This window comes from Dermochelys coriacea, chromosome 12 (genome assembly GCF_009764565.3).
Source record: "Dermochelys coriacea isolate rDerCor1 chromosome 12, rDerCor1.pri.v4, whole genome shotgun sequence".
Classification (NCBI taxonomy): domain Eukaryota; kingdom Metazoa; phylum Chordata; order Testudines; family Dermochelyidae; genus Dermochelys; species Dermochelys coriacea.
In genome coordinates this window covers 37,641,020-37,660,637 of record NC_050079.1, presented here as the reverse complement: position 1 = coordinate 37,660,637, position 19,618 = coordinate 37,641,020, and the positions used below count along the sequence as shown (strand labels likewise).

General features: G+C 51.0%; 1 protein-coding gene across 3 annotated transcripts in view; it reads left to right on the top strand.

The window, feature by feature from the left end:
- The first annotated feature begins 699 nt into the window (after positions 1-699).
- The window catches only part of GSE1 (Gse1 coiled-coil protein), a 359,568-nt gene continuing 340,649 nt past the window's right edge, over positions 700-19,618 (top strand). Inside the window, exon 1 of one of the 3 annotated variants that reach the window (XM_038368956.2) lies at positions 700-2,106. In XM_038368956.2, the coding sequence (XP_038224884.1) occupies positions 1,117-2,106 (990 nt within the window). In that variant the 5' untranslated portion in view covers positions 700-1,116. The remainder of the gene's footprint in view (positions 2,107-19,618) is intronic. The other 2 variants (XM_038368953.2, XM_038368955.2) reach the window with 2 other exon arrangements.

Here is a 19,618-nt window from a genome sequence, read left to right as displayed (position 1 = left end):
CAGCCCCGGGAGAACCAGCCTTTCTTCCCCTTCCTGCAGCACCAGGAGCCGGCGCCGGGGGCCCAGGAGGTGACCCCGGAGGGCTGCGCCCTGGTGTGCGCCGTCTGCCGCTGCTTCCTGGGCGAGCAGTGGGACGCGTTCGAGCGCAGCCGGACCCCGCTGGAGAAGCGCATGTACTGGCTCAAGCGCCCCTACCAGTGCGAGGCGGCGGCGGGGGGCGCCGGGCTCCGCAGGGGGCCCCAGGAGTGGAACCTCTCCTACGCCCTGGACCAGCAGCGGAGGCTCAGCCTGGGGGGCAGCGGCAGCAGCCAGCCCCCCGAGGAGGAGGAGGAGGACCCCGGGGCAAGCGGCGGAGACTCCGACTTGTCCTCCCTCTCGGACACGGACCAGCTCTCCGAGCCCGAGCCGCAGCTCCCCGCCCCCGGCCGGGACAGGAGCGCCAGGAGCCCCGGCGGCTGCCCGGCCCCAGAGCCGCCGAGCCACGCCGCGGGGCGGCAGCGGCCGGTGCCAGGCGCGCCCATGGGCGGCCGCCCCAGCGAGCGGCGCGGCCAGCCGCCCCCCGCCCCGGAGGAGGCACCTGTGCCGCAGGACAACGGGCTGGCCGCGGGGCGGGGGGGCCGGCGGCGGCGCCACTGGCCGGCCGATGCCCCGAGCAGCGCCCGGAGCCGCTGGAGAGGGGGCCAGGGCGCAGCCGCCCCGCCCGATGCCTTCAGGGCGGCGGCCTCCGGCCGGGCACCCGAGCCTGCCCCGGGGCAGGGCGACTTGACGGGCCAGCGGGCCCCGGCCTATGGCTCGTCAGAGGAGAGCGAGATCAACATCACCAGCGACGAGGAGAGGCCGGGGGCCTGCCGAGCCCCCAGCAGGCCGGAGAACGCCCTCGCCCTGGCAGTGCCCAGGCCGCCCTGGGCGGCAGCACCCCCGCCGGGCACCGTCTGCTACATCTGCGGCAGCCCCTTGTCGCCGGCGGGCCAGCACCAGATCCACGTGCAGAAACAGGAAAAGACCTCCAAAGCCCCCTTCTTCCCTTTCCTGTGGCTGCACAGCCCACCCCTGGGGGCCCTGCCCATCAGCCCTGCGGGCAGCACTCTGGTCTGCTCCTGCTGCTTCACCTCCCTCATGCAGCAGTGGCAGAGCTTCGAGGTGGCCAGCGTGCCGGTCCTGCAGAGGCTCTACGTGGTGCCGCTGGATGCCAGTGCAGTGGGCATGCCCCCCAAAGGGAGGAGGGCCCAGAAAGAGGAGGGCGCCCCTGCCCTGTTGCAGGAAGCCTGCTACCTCTGTGGGGAGGATTGTAGCAAGGAGGCCAGGCCGGTCTCTGCTAAGATCACCAATGGCAATGCTAAAAACACCATGCACTTCCCCTTCCTCAGCCACCTGCCTTGCCCTCCCAGCTCCAAGGGGCTGAACAAGCACGGGGAGGTGCAGAGCTGCAGGAAGTGCTATGGGGTGCTGCAGGACCTGTGGGCCATGTACCGGGCATGCCGCAACGAGGAGCTCATCACCTCGGTGCAGAGCTTCCTGGGGAGGTATCACCAGGTCTTCTCTGCCGGGGATCCCAGCAGCACGGCCACGCACCCCTCAGCCACATCAGGCCTGGCCTCCGTCTGTTACATCTGCGGGGCTGAGCTGGGAGCCGGAAAAGAGTTCCAGCTCAACGTCAACCCGCCAGGGCGCTTTGGGGAGAAGGAGCCTTTCTTCCCCTTCCTCACCGTCTACCCCCCGGCCCCCAGGGCCAGGCCTGCAGACTCCACTGGGCTGGTGGCTACCTGTGTGCTCTGCTACCATGATCTCTTAGGCCAGTGGCTGCAGCATGAAAGCAGGAATTCCCACCATCCCAGCAGCGCCTGGTCCAGGCAGTACAAAGTGGAGACCTTCGTGTGCTTCTTCTGTCGGCAGGAGAAGAAGCGATGCCTTGGATTAAAAGCAGTGCAGGTTGCCCGGCTCCCTGTGTTTCTGTACACCCTCCGCATGGCCAACAGCTTACTGGTGGATGATGGGAAACAACTGACCATTGGAGCATGTGCAGAATGTGGGGCGGTGGTGATTGCTGGCAAAGGCATGACACCTCCAGACTTTCTGGCTGTGACACCCCCAGCCAGTCTCGCAAAGGTAAGGTACAATGTTCACTCCTTTCTCCATTGATTTCCCTTGGGGAGGAGGGGAAGCTGGATGCTTTGGTTTCAGTGAAATTAGTTTTACAGTGAGGTCGTTGACCAAGGTTCTTCTGTTGTGTCTGATTCAGGAGATAAACACTAAGCAGGGTGCTTTTTAGCAAACCAGTTTGGGGTCACTGGCCTTCTAGCTAAAAAATGGAGTTGCTCCGGAAGAGCTGTGGCCAGCCAAGAGCTGGCCTGTTAAGAAAGCAAGGGCCCAGTCTGCGGTGATGGGATTGGCTTGGATTTGAGCCTGCCCAAGTGGGGAAATCCTGGTCTTGTACCCTTCTCAATGGTGAATGTCACAGCTGCCACTCTCTGGCTGGCCAGAGAGACGTCTGTCTCCCTTTGCACCAGCCAGCAGAGCTTTAAAGGAACAGGTCTGCTCACGGCAGACAAGCCCCATGGGAAATTCCGCCAGCTAGCAGAGAGAGGAGCCTCAGCCTCAGAGGAAAGTTATTCAGCTATCAGCTAGCAAATGCATCCGATGAAGTGAGCTGTAGCTCACGAAAGCTTATGCTCTAATAAATTTGTTAGTCTCTAAGGTGCCACCGGTACTCCTTTTCTTTTTGCGAATACAGACTAACACGGCTGCTACTCTGAAATCAGCTATCTTTGTTTTCCTAAGAATCCCAATCAAAACAGTGTCTCTTAAGAGGAACTCAAGTCCTTCCGACAGATGGGAAACTGATGTCCAGACTCTCTCTTTGAGGTGTGGGGAGGAGGGGAGGACAGGGCGACATTCCCAACCTGAAAAGGAGTACTTGTGGCACCTTAGAGACTAACAAATTTATTAGAGCATAAGCTTTCGTGAGCTACAGCTCACTTCATCGGATGCCTCCGATGAAGTGAGCTGTAGCTCGGGAAAGCTTATGCTCTACTAAATTTGTTAGTCTCTAAGGTGCCACAAGTACTCCTTTTCTTATTTCATTCTCATCAGTGATTCCATCCCCCTTTTAGTGGGGCAGCAGCTCCTAATAGACTCCCAGTGGGTCCCATCGGATACAAGTGCTGGGTTGAAAATAATAGTAATTTAAACCTTGATCATCCAGGGGTTGCTTTTTAAGCGGCCTGCACCCAGAACAGCAACGTCTACTAAAATGCAGGCAGTCAGCATCTAAATGAAGCAAGGACAGGTTGCTTTGAAAACTGGCCATTTGCCTGCCTGGAGGTTACTTTTCTGGAATGGGATCCTATCTGAGTGTTTGATAGTACTCATTAGAAAACAAACGCTGCGTTGGTTGCCCTCATTGACTCCTCTGTAAAATGGGGATAATTGAGTCCTTATAATTACTTCACAGGTGTGCTGTGAGTCTTAGCTAAATTACAGAAAGTGCTTTGAGATCCTCCAGTGGGAAGGTAGTGTAGGGGTGCCATGTGGTGTTGCTGAAGGAGAACCCCAGAAAGTTCACTCATACAAGGGAAGGCCCATGCCTACGTTTCATAAACTGTCCTCCTCACTCTTGATAGGAAGGGGAATTTCATTAATGCCTTTGCTCAACAGTTGTCAAAAGGGAAAGATCTCAACTAGAGATGCCTGACTTTAAAGGGACCTGGTTTCAGAGGGTGGGTGCTCAGCACTATCTGAAAATCAGGACCCTTTTAAGTGTCTCAGGTTGATGCCTCAAAAATGAAGACATCCAAAAGGACTAGTCAGCTTTGAAAATCTTCAGATTTTGTTCATAGCCGGCATTTGTTCTCGAAGCATTGACATTTTCTTTAGAGATGCACCACAATCTTTCCGACTCGGGACTCCTTTTTTCTTCCCTCCTGTGGCTGGTTGAAGTACAGTTTTCAGATGGGCTCGTTTGCATTGTGGGCACTGTGTTCAAAGTGGAGTCTCACTGGCTTCGAAGCAAAGGGATGCTGCTCCTTAAGCTGTCAAGCTGCCAAATTCACAAGTCTTTCCCTTCGGGCTTGCTGGGCGACAGCTGAACGAGTCAGAGGTTCAGAGCACAGTGCCTGCTTTGAGAATTCCAGGACGGAGATGTGAGTTTGATTGGCACCAGAGACAGGAATCCTCCGAAAGTCACTCTTTTCAGTTTTCCCCTGGCTCCCTTCCTACATCAGTGCAAGCCAGAGGGACCTGATCTCAATGCAGGTCATTCATCAATGCAGATTATTTCTTTGTGAGTTACGCGCCGATTGGCAGAGCATGGCTAGAATCCACCCTTGTTAATCACTTTGTGAGTTATGATCATGTATGACACACTGTGTGTGCGATGGTGGGGACCGGGAAACATGAGATTCCTGGATCAAATGATACTAACTCAACACAGGTGATAACTCAGGATTTCACTGTTGAAATTGAGATTATGCTGTACATAAAAGGTCCAAATCCATGTCCCCTTGAATCCAATAGCAAACCTCTCATTGATTTTGCTGAAACCCAGAGCTGGCTCCCAAAGCAGGTAACTCAACTGAGAATATTCCTGACTCCAAAGAGTTCATTCACAAGCTCCCCCCGAATCCCAGGCTTGCGGCTGTAAATGTATTAGGAGACACTCATGTGGCTGCCAGAACGCATCAGAGCATAAAGAGATATAGATAAGTGTAGAGCCTTCCTTTCTATATCCCATTTTTGGTTGATCTGAGAGTTAAAGCCCCTCCATTAAAGAAGTAGCTGCAAGCTCAAAGGCCTGTTCTTACAACCCTTGGTCTCTCAAGTGCCCGGTAGTCACGTGAGCCATCCCGCTGACTTGAACAGAATTACCTATGTGAGCTTAGGTTGCATGATTGGGCTGTATTGCATGAACCACAGCAACCAAATCATCCCTCATTTTGAAGGAGATGTTTCTTCCACAGCTGGGTGCATTTCCCCTTCACATGCTGTCTTCAGATATTTCCCTCCACTGGACTTTTTTTCTTGCGCTGAATAATATCATGGGTCCAAGGGTGCTTTACATTAGTGCCATTGGGACTGGGAACAGGTGCTGCTGGGGTGTTTTACTGACTTATGAACTATTCCAGAGCGCTTCTGTCATCACTCGAATGTCAGAGTTAGACACTCACATCTGTTTCCTGAGTTTCCTGCAGCGTCTGTTATCTGCAACCCAAAAGCTACATATTTCTTAAGCCTTTTAATGGCTCCCTGCCACCAGAGCACTAACCCAACGCTCAGGTGATATGCTGTGCTCATCATCTTATTAATCAAAGAAAACTCTCAGCACCCTGTGAAAGCCAGCAATAGGGCCGCAGGACAAAACATAAAGCCCCTGTGATTTCACCTCCTTCCCTCCCTCTCCTGGAATTCCACCGTTTCAGTTGAACAGTGCGGCAGGCTTGTTTTGGCAAAGGGGAAAGCATCTGCTCAGAGAACGGCCCTGAAAAAATGTCCACTTTGGCTCTCTTGTCTGAAGCACTGTCCCAAATCTGAATGGTTTGGGGAATCTTTTGTGCGAGGAAGTGAAAGAAAGATGTGTGTGTTGTGGAGATGGGATTAGCCCAGAAGGCCTGTGCGAGGAGGGTGTTCTAGGTTGAGAGCAGATGCTATTGAATTCCTCTCTCTTGTTACATGGCTCGCTAATGAGCAATGTAACTAGCTGTTATGCTGGGCACCATGGGGCAGCCCCCAACACAGATGCTTTGAATAGATTTGCTTATGCGGGGGATTGCAATTTCAGCCCCATTTGATTGTTAATACCCTTTGCTTTTCCTTCATTGCGGTTTGGGATGGCAACTCTCTACCAGTCCCTTTTGTCTTTTGACTTTCCCCATGTTTGTATTAGCCTTCAGTAAGGCTGGATTTCAGAGAGTGTCAGGTTTATTTAAAACAGGACTTGGTACATTTGGCTAATTTAACTAATGGGAGAAATCTTTTCTCCCTCTCAGCTGCCGCTGATACGTTCAAGGGTTCTTGTGGCTGGTAGTCCTGTAAGAGCTCTTTACCCTTCACCACAAAGCCCTTGGTGCCTCTGTTTTTACTAACTTCCCTCCTTCAAAACCAGACAGACCAAAGCGCTTGAATATACAGTGGGGAAAAGCCCACACAAAAAAGGGGTTGGACAATATGTCCACAAGGTATTTCCCACGATTCCCTGTAGTTCTGCCTTTTGTGCTCTATTTATTTTTTCCACATCCAGCAAACACAAACCCATTAGCGTGCATAGATTTGGGGGGCGGGGGGTTCAACACTGAGTGGGGGAGCACAGTTGTTAGGGAGGGGTTAGTTAGACCCCAAACTACTCGAGCTTCAGAGTTAGGGCTTATTCCCAAAGTGAGTTTCCTGCATAAATTCACCCACTAGTTTGCTGAACAAAATCCAGCAAGATACTGAAAGCATCAGCTCCTTTTCCTGTAGCAGCCTGAGACGGAAGGTGTCATGCCTCAGATGTCTCCTACAGCCCTAGGTGACAGAAGGAGGGAACCAAGTCTTGTTGGGAAACTGACCTTTTATACTTTCTCATCAGGCTAGGTGGGCTCAGGTGTGTTCTGGGTGGGACATTGCCTTTAGCTCCACCTCTGACATGCCCCTATATATAAAAGAGGGGACAGGGCAAATTCTCTTTAGAGTTCCTGGGTGTGTTCTATCCTGCAGGAGCAATGGGATCTGCTCTTTGTCTGAGGTGAGCAAGGAGCCTTTGTGTGTTATTCTCTGGTCAAATCACTCCTCTGTCCTTGCTGTGTGTGCTGCTGGTGTGGATTAGAGAACAAAAGGTTACGGTAGCTAGCTGTTGTGCTGAGCTGCCTGTCTCCTGCCCTTCCTGGGGCAGTTATTGCTAGTTGAGCCCGTCAGTGATGAATGGCTTCTGAATTGGAGATGGTGGCTGTGGAAGAAGCCTCCACACTGTGCACTTCTGTCAAGAGGGGTGGTAAACTAGCTCATAATGAATGAGGCCAGGCTAGCAATATAGAAGAAGAATCTTCTCTTGCCTTAGGAATTGTATGCTGAGAATGAAGAGGGTGACAGGTTCTAATCTTGCAGAATTCCAACAGGAAAAATTGGTAATGTTTACTATGGTTCCTAATGCAACAGTTGCAGAAATTCAACAGGAGTACGCTTGCCATTCATTAAACTCCTTGTAACCACAGTGAGTCATGATGCAAAACTGCCATTTTAAAAGTCGCTGCCAGATATCTCTTGTCCAGATATCTCAGACAAGATTGTCTGTCTTGTGGTACCTTCTTAGAGGCCTTCAATACCAAAATGACTCTGGTGTGTCCTCTGCTGCTGTTTGACAGCTGCTCTTCAGTCATCAACCTTGGTACAAGTAACGCCTTGTCTTTCTGTGTGCATCACTGACTGTCTAAAGACAACTCCAGGGAGTTGTGTGTGTGTGTGTGTGTGTGTCCCTGCCTCTGCAGGGGTGGAGGAAGCTGTGTTATTCCTGTGGGATCCACAACTGAGAGCAGTGGTTGGGTTTTTGTTTTTTCTTTTCTGATTTATTGCTAAGAGAATTGTGAATTTAAAATGAGCCTCTCCAAGCCCTGGGGTGTTTAGCCCCTGCAGTCAGAGAGTTTAGCCAGGCTTACAATGCCACAAACAAGCCTGCTCTCAGTAACCTGAGTTTGGCCTCTCGCTCATTTCCCAGCCCTCTGTCTGCCCACTACTTATCTGTGGCTTGCATTGCAATTTCCTGACTACCCTGCTGTGCTATTTGCCTTGGTCCTCTGCTTCCAGACTATTGGGTGGCTCATCTCCCCTCTGCCGAAAGCTTCACAAATAAATGAATACTGGGGCGGGGGGAGGTTGTGTGCTCATGTGCAAGTTGGGCCCAATATTGGGTCTAAGCCACTTGACCCCGTCCCTTCAAGTTTGGTCTTCTGGAGCAGGAAGGGCTGCAGGCCAACATTTCAGCAGGGATGTTGTAACTCTCCTTAGCTGGCTGTGACCTTGTTAATCAAGGGCACTCCCCAAGCATCCCTGCATTCCTTTGCTGATGCTGTGGGGCTGTTTGCAGAATTGCCTGGTCCCTCCTTTGCAAGGACAATGTCTGGCATTAGTCTAAGGGCTCTGCTGCTGTCTGGTGTGATATACGGCAGCTCACAACCTTAAGTGTCTGCAGGAAGAAGCATCATGGTACAGTACAGATGGGAGGCCTGAAGGTCAGGGAGGGTAACAGGCCACTGAAAAGGAGCATCTGGAGAGACTGGTGATGTTCACTTCAGCAGGAAGTGCTCCAGAGCAGCAACGGCTTTGCTATTGTCTAGCTGCCGCCTGGAGGAATGCTTGTTTAGGCAATAGTGTTAAGTGTAGTGCAGCTGTCTCTTTAATGGCAGACCCATATCTGGGCATACAGTCTTTGCATGCAATATACAAAAAGTAGAGGACTCTTAATAGTGCTGTATTACAAGGGCACAAAGGGCCTGATTTGGCTGGATTGTGTGCATAAATATAGGTGCCTTGGTGCACCAAACTTGCATACATGTGACTGTCATACGTGTGACATGTTAGATTCAGGCCTGTCCATTTGCACACACAGTTACCATGTGTGCAGGCACAAATGATTTTCAGGCATGCTGTTTGGAAAATTGGGCCCAACTACTCTGAGGATTGTAGATACACAACAGGGAGTGAGAGGGGTAATTTGAGCCCGAGCCCATCTGGTCTCCGTGAATTGCATCCTATTCTCAAATCTAAATTATCGACTGTATCTGTCTAACCAAGGTTCTAATCCCCACAGGATGTAAGTCTAGAGTGAAAGAAGGATTAAAAACTAGCGTTTTAGGGGATTCCTTCACTTCCCTTTCACTCTCACCATTACCTCACACTGGGCTGTCTCTGCTCTCAGAGGCTGTGCTTAGAGGAGACAGTACATGTTGAGGCAGTGCTGGTTCTGTAAGTATTGAGCAGCACGTTGGGGTTATGAGCAAGACCAAAGAAGAGTAACGGGTAGCTCTGTTCCTTTGTGCTACAAGGTTATGAACATCTTGTTCCTCACACACCACGTGAGACAATCGTGCATGTGACTTGACTTTTCTAAAAAACTGACTGCATAGAGTTTAGTATTTATATATACTGCATGCATCAAAAGCAAATACTTAAAGGTACAGAAGAAGCCTCTTTTTTTGACTAGAAAGAGCAGATATCTTGTGTGGCAGAAGCTTTGATGACTCAGGTGTGCTCTCCAAATCCAGTGATGGGTTTTTTTTTTTTTTGGCTTTTTTTTTTTAAAGCTTTCTGTGCTGATGATCAACTCGGGTACCTTGTCTGTGTGGGTAGATCGGGCTGCCTGCTTTTTAAGGATCTACATTAAGCAGCTCTTAACTGCTCTTAATAGCTTATGGAGGAGCTTGTTGTCTAGCACTTGGTTGCAGCTTGCTATATTTGCTGTGCAGTGTTCTGTGACTCTGGGAAGGATGCGCTGACTTGATACGCTGCACTATATCCACATATAGCAAGGCGCATCTCGCTAAAGAGAAACCAACTGGGTTTGGGATTGGATCATCAGCTCTGCTTTCAATCCATATAACAGTTCCTGTGCCTGACTCTGGCATTCGGTTGGGGAAGCTGCTGGATCAGTGATGGGGAAAGGAAAAGAATTACTTAGTGAGTTTTGGTCTTGATTGTTTGGCAGGGGAGTCAATTACCCTACATCTCCTAGCCCATCAAAGCAGGTCTGCTCCTTTTACTGGCATGTACCTGCACCTGTCATGCACGTTATATACTGCAGCTTTGTAAAACTGTCACAGAAACTTAACAGCCTAACCATGGTCTCCTTGCCTTCCCCCTGTCCTCCTGGATGAGAATGACAAAATGAACAGCTTATTCACCCAGGATGGGTGGGCTGAGACGGTGTGACTACAGCGTGGATTGACTTTCTGAGCCTAGTCTTATTTTTTAAAAGAGGCCTCTAAAATGGCACACGTAGGTCTTTAGAGCTAAGTGGCTGAGACAGGGCAGGTGTGTGCTCTAGCACATTCTGCGCTTGCACACTCAGGCCAGGTAGACGCTTATCTACCTGGTTTGTCTGTCCCTGCAGTTTGTTCAGACCCATCCAGGTTTTTGCACCTGACAACGTTTCAGTGTGGAACAAGTGCATATAAAATTCTTCTTCTCGTCGAAGCAAGGTGTTCTTGTCGCCAAGGGCTGGGGTTGAAAAAACGTGCGTTCTGCTGCCAGCTGTGTGACCTTGGGCAAGTCGGTTAATATCAGTGCCTCAGTTTCCCATCTGTAAAATGAGGTGACAATATTTCCTGTCTGTCTTGTTTTAGATTGTAAAGTCTTCAGGGCAGGGACTGTGTGTGTTTTTGAAAAGAATACCACAAAAATATTTATTCAAAACAAACAATATATTCCGGTCAATGTCTTCTGCAATGTGTACATACAGCACCTAGCATGGTAGGGCCTCAATCTCCGTTGTGACCTAAGTGCTATTATAATACAAAAAGACAAGTCACATGGTTGTATAGTCACAGTAAATATAGACCCACTGAGAGGGTCTGCAAATGTTCAAAACTCTCACTTTCTGGCAGCGTCTGCCAGCAATTTGCATATAGAGTCCCGTTGCATGGCAAGCAAAGTTGTCTTTCTGTCTTTCATAATGTTCAGACATTTCCCAGTGGTTTGCCAAATTTGCATCCTGGTGGCCTCCCCTTCCTTTGGGAAGCTCTCATTTGCAGTGCCTGTTCCAGTGTTTCTTGTCCCTGGACCTGTGCACTCAGAATTGTTCCCAGAGTATCCACTCAGAAGACCTCCACACGCTAAACTGCATGGTACGCCATTACCCAAGGAGGATGAAAGGCTGAGAGATCTCAGCTAGGATTTGAACCTGTTGGTCCAGTTAATCTGGGTATTTTGAATCTGATTCGTGGCCCATTGCCTTGGTCTGAAAGTATTTTCTTGCGTCACTGTAGCATTTTATAAAGAAAACAGAGTTCTGGTTGAGCGGGGGTTCTGAATTTGCAGCTGTGTAAATCAGGAGCCACTCTATTGGAGTCAATGGTGCTGAACTGGTGTAAATGAGATCATAATCAGACCCTCTTTGTACTGGATTATTAGGGTTTGAATCACGGAAAAAGAAGAAAAATCTGTCTAGAGAACTGGGCACTTACAGAAGTTTTCAAGCATCCCTTTTAAAGTGTGTATTTATAAATGAATTAAGTCCCTACTTGTGTTAATGACTCTGCCCCCAAACGTTAAACACCAATGGACTTCTTTGGGCGTGTGCTGTGCTTTGGACGCTTAGTAGTTCTTTCATACTAGCAGAATGGGGATGCGTTTGGGGTCACAACGCTGCTGGAAAGGTGTCAGTTCTTTCCCCTACAGTCTTCTAAACAAACCTTTTTCACTGGCACCGTCAAAACTGTTTTCTTAACACTTCTGGTCATATTGGAGTTTGCTCCCTTTCCCTTAATAAAAAAACCACATGGCAAGAATCTGATACTTCTGACTACAGTGTAGCTGATCTCCTTCAACCAACCAAAAATAACAGTAGCTTTTCTGAAACCAATCCAATGTACTAACTAGCGAGCCCACGGGCTAAAATTGAGTGTATGCCATAGTCTCTCCCAACAAATCTCTTGCTTGGTGCATGAGTTTGGAAGCATCTCCTATGAGGATAGGAAAACTGGCCTGGGCATGATTGGTTCCATTTAATGGGACATTATCTTGTCGGATATTGGAGGTTAGGATCCTAAACTTAGATTGTAAAAAAACAAACAAACAAACAAAAAAAAAAACAAAACAAAAAACCCCAGCCTTACTAATTAACGGAAATGTCTTTAGTCAATTAAACATTAGTGACGGCAGCTCTTGGCTCATCTCTGTACTGTTTGCAACCCAAACAGTGCAGCATCTACTAGAAATGGATTGTAAACAATAAATGGGCATGTCTATATTTGCATTGTTGGAATTGGCAGAAATGGGGAAATGAAATGAGGCATGGTGTAAAGTAAGTTTGGTTTGGTTTTATTTTTAATTTCCAGTTTCAATAATCTCGGGTGATGCTACTGGTGAAACTAAGGAAAGTGTTTTTTATAATGAGCTTGATTCTGCTTTCTGTGATTCTGCAACAGTGTAAATTGAGATGAATTCAACTGAAATCAATGGGGTAACATTAGAGTGCAAGTGAGATCCGAATCAGACCCATGGTTTTTAAGCTAATAAGGGCTTGCTTGTGAGATTTCCGTGTATAAGAAGTGACTTTGTTGATAGAGCTTCCCTTTCAAGATCAGGTATTCAGTGGTTCTGGGAGACGAACCCTGCAGCCACAAAAAATGAACTTGTTTGGCATTTAGCTGCAATCTCGAGTCAGACTCAGAGGTGGCAATATAATCGTATTATGACTTCATGTCTCGGGGCACAGCCTCCTGTTGGCTCATATTGCAAGAGGGCAAACAAAGAAACACTAGGAAAATGTGCCTCTTGCTTTTTCCTGCAGATGAGGTCACGGAGCGTTTGTCTGTGGGCATCCAGCATTTGGTATGTACATATCTGAACTGTAAACTTACACCCTTCTGGACTATCCCATCCCTCCAGCACTCCGAGCTTAGAACTCTTTCTGATCAGTTATTTCAGTGTCACCTGCTGACCAGCCAGCTGGTGTTGGTGTTGTGCAGAGTAAGCAGGGGGCCAGGGACAAATCAGGGCTAAGTGTTCTGACCTCAGACAGGGCACAGGCTAAGACTTCTGTCCTTAGCTTCTTCTAGCAAACCCTGCCCCTGAACCTGCCTCCCCTCCGCCTCCAAAAAAGACCCTTAGCCCTTACACTTGTTTGTTCTCACTGACTGTTTTGCTGCCAAGGCTAGTTGCTTTAACAGCTGTTAAAATATCAGGGGTCCCCATTGCTTTGCAGCCCTGATCCCCTCCAGGCCGGGTGCTGACTCAGTAACTTGCCAGCTGGCTTGATCTCACCCCTCCAGCAGTGTCAGAGCGAGGAGACCCACAATTTGCAATCCCTCATTCTTCTCTGGCAGCTTGGGGTTCCTGCCAAAGATGAGGCTGGCTCTAGCTGTGCCGACTAGGAGAATCTGCATTTGTCACTGCTTTGTTGAAAACAACAAAATTGTATGCATCAGTTCTTGCATAGAGCATTGCCTCTTCACGGTGCCTGGTTGCCCCCATCTTTCTCTCTCCTGTCCTGTGTCTAAGCTCAAACTTGGTCTCATCGCCACTCTCTTGCACCCATGTAGCTGCACCAGGACAAACTCTTGGTGTGGATGGGCTGTGCCGGTGTGGAAATGACTTCTGCCAGTGTGACTTACAGACTGGGGTACCCTGTCTCTGTAGCACTTCCATGGGTTTTGCTTAGCTAGGCAGGGTGCAAAGAACCCCAGTGCAGACCTTCTCTCTAACTGGGAATGTTCCAGTAGCACACTTGTACTTTCCTTGATACTCATTAATACGTACAGCTGTTAATAATCTGCCTAGATCCTGTCTGAAGGCAGGTTCAATGCCCCTGTTTCTGTCCCTGTTTGGGAGCAGAGTGAAAGGCTTGATTTGCCATTGCCCTGTGCTATTTGTGCTCACACCAGTGCAAACCCTACCAAACTGGAGTGGTAGCATCCTCCTCCCATCTACATTGCTGTCCAAATTGCTGAGCAACAGCTGTAGGTCTGAGTTTGGAGGAAAGTGGAAAGGCTCCAACTATTGGAAAAGTGCAAAAACTTTTGAAGTGGTTTTGTGTGTTCCCTTCATAGCTCAGGGAAGTCCCCAAAAGCATCACCTTGGAGCCATTGCATGTAAGAAGATGCTCCTGTGCTCTCCAGAGAGGAGAAACTCACTTAAAGCCAAGGCACCAAGTTGCTGCCATGTGCACACATCAGGGCAACAGAAGGAGGTAGCTTCCCCCTCCCATACCTTGGGTTCAATGCCTGCTGGCTGGGCCAGGACACAGTGGGAGTCGGGCACCATGGCTTGCTCTCAAAGAGCTGGCCAGCATGTGTGGATGCCGTGGAACCGTGTGGCGCTGGATGTACGACTTTCCCCCGGCACCTGCCTTATGCCCAGCTATTTTCCAGCATTCTAGTCCTTTTGCCCAGAATGCAGGGATGAGTGTGAGCGTTCGGGTCTGAAGAAAGCAAGAGCATCTGTCCTCCGGTGGTGCTGGCAGCCTGTCTTCTCCCCTGGACGGTGGTGGGGATTTGAAAGCCTGGCACTGTAGATGAGTGATTCACACCCCCTTCATCTGGACCACGTCCCTGCTTAGGCAGCGATGACCTTCCTAATTCCAAACCAGAGCGAAAGTGCCGTCATCATCATGGGGACTTGAGCCAGGGTTTATTATGGCACAGAAAGCAGGATCCATTCCTGGAGCAAGGGTGGTTGTCTCCCATGGGCAGTGCATGATTGTGAGGGTTACTGCAGTGTGTGTGTGAAGGGCTAATGAATGACCCCCTGTATCCCAGAAGGGCTGACTCAGCCCTCCCTTCTCCTGCAGCAGATCAACTGTGTCCCACGCAACTTTCTGTCTGTCCCTGGGCCTTACGCTGAAGTCCTCTGGCACCTCTCAAAAGAACAGGGATGGTTACCCTGGTGGCTGGCCAGATTTCACATCCTGGCCCCTGCTGTGCAGTGTGCAGTTCAGCTGCAGTTCTTCCATCCTAAAGGTGGCTGCATTTCAGCTGTGCTGTGTGGGGCAGTCTGGGATCCTTTGGAGGAAAGGGCTGTACTGAAGTGTAACACCTAAGGCCTGGGGAGGGAGGGGGGCGTACAGATGAAGAGCTGTGCTCTCCCCTACAGTGGTGGTAGCGGTGGACTCCAGTGGATGACTCTTCAGTGCGGAGTCTGATTCGGGATCGATAAAGGAGAAAGAAACCATCCCATCTGCTGCGGAGAAGGCTGCAGCATGTTCTGTGGGTGCAGGAGGGGACATGTGTGGTGAAGGAAGCAAAGGGAACCCCCAATAGTCTGGGTCGGACAGCAGGGCCCTGCAGCCCCTGCTAGCCAGCTGTCTTCCCATCAGATGGGTCCTGTGTGACTCAGTGTTTAGGGTGGGGAGAAGACAGATCCCCCATTCACATCACGGAAGGAAAGGACTGACCTTCCCCCTGTGATGTCATTGTCGAGCCAGGCTGCATGCCCGCTTCGGGCTCCTGCCTGGGGACAGGGCCTCTTTTCTGAGCCGAGCAGCAGCCCCACAAAAGCTACATTATATCTTTAGTGGCAGGCTCCCAGCGGTGGGCTGGGTTTTCCTTTTCTGTTAACAGCTGGAGACGGGAGATGTTCCAAACATTGAATCCTCCCAGCCCGAAAAAGCCATGACAGCTCCATAATCTCACCCCATCCCTCAGAGTTGATGGGATGCGCCAGGATGCCTGGGATACTGAGCCTCACCCATCTGGCACCAGGCAGAGACTGAGTCAGTAGCTGCTTGCGGGGAAGAGAGAGAAGCCAGCTCACTTGTATTACGAAGTATTGGTTGCAGAGGGGCTTTTATGTTTCTTACCCAGCTGCAGTAGAAAATAAGGATGCAGGGCCAGGGTCTCATTATAATTCTTGGGACCCATCATTTGCCTCAGTGCAAAATGCGCTTGTTGCGATTTGAGTGTAAAAACTCAGCTGCTCCTACTGCAGGCAATGGCGAGCTGGACTCCTGGGTTCCACTCTCCACTGACTGTCTGCACCTCTCTTGTGCGTTTCCTATCTCTTGTTCTCCATTTTCCCCCTAAGTTGATCCTGTCTCAAGTGTGTAATGCTGGATTGGATGCTGTCTGGTGTGACGGACGTTTGGGGTGGCTCAGTTAATTTCCCAGGGGGCCATCGCTCAGACAGACACGGGGCTGGCACTAGTTGTCCCGCACGTTGTCACTTTCAGCCAGGAGCTCTGGACTTAACAGGCCACAGAATAAATTCCCCTCCCATCCCGAAGATGGGGGGCAGGGTCTGGGCGGGAAGAGTCCCATCAGCTCAGGGCTGAAGTGGCATGTGGAAAGCTCATGCTACTGTTTCTCAGCCTGTCCCTCTCCTGTGGCTATAGAGGACTGGCCGTCGGGCTGGCATACTGCACCAGCACAAAGTACACATGCGTGTAAACACACCTGCTGTCAGCGAGGCCTTCGGTCGGGCAGGCCTGGATACCCTTGGCATTTAGTTTTCCCTAGAAGCTGTAGCGTAATGTAGAGCTTTGCTCTGAGAACTAACATTGATTGAGGATCTGCCTTGAGGGAGCACCGGGGTGCAGAGACTCCTGAGCCTCTCGCCCTGCAGCTGGGTTTTGTGTTCCTTCGGCTCCAGCTTTCCCTCCGCCCCTGTGGCTGCCTCCTGCTGAACAGCTGTGTCACATGCAGGGCTCCTGGGCTCCCCTTGACCTCAGAAATACCCTGTGTGCTTAGTGGAGTCGCTAGATAAACAACTCCGTGCAGCCAGTGTGGCCTCAGCCTGGTTTTGCTAAACCATCAGTGGCAGAGGGGGAGGAAAATTCTCTTCCTCCCTCATTGGGATTAGCCAGGCTGAGTTGTGCCAAGCGGGGGTGGGGGGAGCTAATGGCCTGGGCTGAGAGACACTCTACAGACTGTGCCTGTTTCAGCCTGGCACGAACGATTCCTTGGTCTGGTTTTTCTTGTTCATGTTGGTGCTGCTGGGTTTAACAGCCCTCTGGAGAGCAAAGTCATCTGTTTATCTGTGGCTGGAGCAGCAGGAGACAAGCATCGTCCCCAAACCTGGTCACCCAGGTCCAGGTGCTGATTGCACAGGTGGCTTTGTGAATGCTGCGTCTGCCAGGACTGAGACTTGCCCCTCCTTTCACATAGCCCACAGAGTGGCCATTATGCGTCTGCCGCTACTGACTGCACCTGGATTGCAGCCTCTGTCCTCAAGGGATGCCCGGGTGACAGGCGCCGCATCCTATTGGCAGTTACCTTGGCCACCAATCCCTGCACTGAACTCTTACGTGCAAAGCTGTTGCTCTTTGAATCTCCCCAGTTGTCACCTTGCAGCTGGTTTGGAAATCCATAGTATTGCATCGAGGAGGACCCCTGGGGTAAGAAAGGGCTGAGAACTACTCGAGAATGCAAGAGCATTTGGCCGCTGCTGCTGTATTCTGGTCACATTTAGTTTGGCACATTCAGATTATCTTCCTAGGGGCAGGTGTGTGAGATGAACTTTCATTTCATGTGCTAAAGTTTATTTAGGGGATAATCAACCTCTCTCCTCTACCAGGAGCTAGATCAGCTGTTGAGGTGCTGAGGGTCTCGGCTATTCGATCTCTGGTCGAGGAGGGACAGTGTCCACGTACTTGCTGTGTGTTCTGTGGCAAAGGCTTGCAGTGAGACAAAGGGAATTAACTGAGCCAAGTCTGTGCCTTGTAGGAGTCGGGACCTGCAGGTCGAGGCTTGTCCGAGTGCCCAGAATAGATCTGTGGGCAGCGAGAACATCACGGTAAATGTTCAGTGTTTGGAATAGGGCCAGCGAAGTAGTCAACCCGCTGCTGAGCCTTTGGTACAGTGCAGTTACTCCTCCTGGAGCTGAGCCCATGGGAATTATGGGCCTGGAGAATCCTAACATAGACCAAGCTACAGTGTCTGTGGCAAGGTGGGATCAGAACGCAGGTCACCTGATGCAGTCCTGAGCTTCCACTACAACACCATCCTCCCCGCCCCCAAAAGGCTCTGGCAGGTTTCTTGGATCCTGACCTGTCAGCCTGAGGGATTGATCCCACCTGAGGGGAAAACCCAGCTGAACTGACCATTAGTTCTCCCCATTTGCACACCGAGGGCTGGGAACGCAAACACTGTCACTGCACTCAGCCCGTGGGTGCGCTGGGCTGGCTTTTTCCCATCTCTCCCTGCATTTGTAGTTGGGTACACTGCTACAGGCTCGCTCTGCAATGCCATTTAAATGGTTCCTTACGAAGCAAGCCCCAGCACTGGGTCATGCAGGGGGAAAAACCAAGCACTGCAGCACAGGGTGTGTTTACAGTGAAGGAAAGCTGCTGTCACGCCTCCCCAGCCTGGGGGTTGTAAACTTCTGGTGACAACACGCAAGCCCTAGGAATGGTGGCTTCCAGTCTGCGCCAGCGGCACCGACTAGAATCGAACACAGCGGGAGAGCGCGCTGCCTCTTGCACTGTCCCCAACTGCTTGTCTGTGGGGTGCTCTTCTCGCTGGGGCTCTGCCTCCCTGCAGGCAGACACCACTCACCCTCCCAGAACACGCTCTGGCGCTGGGGGTTATAAAATGCTGCAGGATTGGCCAGGACCCATCGGTTAGTCAAACACTGAGCACCGTCTCAGGAAACGTGTCTGGCCCAGTCCTTGGCATTGCCTCTTCCTCCCTAGCTGCTATCTCATTCGGTCTCCAAGCTGCAGTGGGAACCAGGGAGAAACGGGGCCCTTAGAGTCAGCCAGGATCTGCCAGGCTCATTTACACTGAGAGGCTGGGGAGCCCCCTAACCCTTGGCGTGAGTCGCCTCAGAGCTAAGAGCACAGCAGCCCTTTCCACTCTGGCTCCTAACTTCCTGTCTGGGATTGATTTGTGCCTGATGCAGGCAAGACATGAGAGCCAGCGAAGTGTGATCTGATGCTAGCATCAGGCAGGGATGGGACAGGTGCCCATCAGCCTGGTGGTAAGGGAGAAGGGGGAAAAGCTAGAATCTGGATTTTCTGCCTGTTTGGAACAGATTCTCTCTACCCTAGTTTCCTGCTGATGGGGAGGAGCTGGAAGGCCTGGACAAGGCGGGGCTCACTTGCCCCTGGCTCACCCAGCCTAGCTTAGTGGGAGCCCCTCCAGAACTAGAGGGCAGAAGCAGGCCCCGGAGTTTGACTGCAGCATGGGATAGCTGGGCAGCAGGAACACAGCGTGAGTGCAGGCAGCGGGAGCAGCCTGCTGGCATGAGGGATCTGCATTTTCCATAGTCCCCTAGTTACTGGGATTGATCCCTACCCATGGCCAAATGGGGTATCCAAGTGTTTCCAGTATCCTTGGGGCAATCGCATCAGCAACCACGGGGCTCCATTTTGGGGAGGCTTCATTTCCAGGGACAACAGATAAAATGCAAGACAAAGGCTCCATCAGGAAGAGGCATGTGCTATGTCTCTAAACCAGGAGCAGGAAGCCTGGCAAGAGGGTGTAGGGAAGGGTCTAAGCATCGTCGGTCCAGCTTTTGGGGAGAAGCCTCTTTGGCCGATTCTGGAGTTCCTTGTTCAGCATAAGAAGAAAGAGAAGCGTTCTGTGATTCTTCATCGCTGGAGAACTGGTGTAAGAGAGCCGCTACCGAGAAGCGTGTCCCACTGGCAGAGAGCGGTGTGTGGCAGCCAGTGGGTTGCTGCAGATCAGGACTGAACTCCATTTGCACAATGGTGGGGTGGTGGTACCCTAATGAATCGCTAGTACAATGCTTGGCATCAGAGCTGCTTTACTAAGATTACATCTACATTGGAGCTAGAAGTGTAATTCCCAGCTTGGGTAGACGCACCAGTGCTAGCTTTGAGTCAGTGTGCTAAACCTAGCAGCTTGGCCATGGTGGGATGGGCTGGCTGCCCTGCGTATGGATGTAGGGTTTCGGATGGGATTGCACCTGGAGCCGCTAGCCCATCCCACTGCCCATGCTGCCGTGGCTACATCACTATTCTTAGCAAGCAACTCTCAGC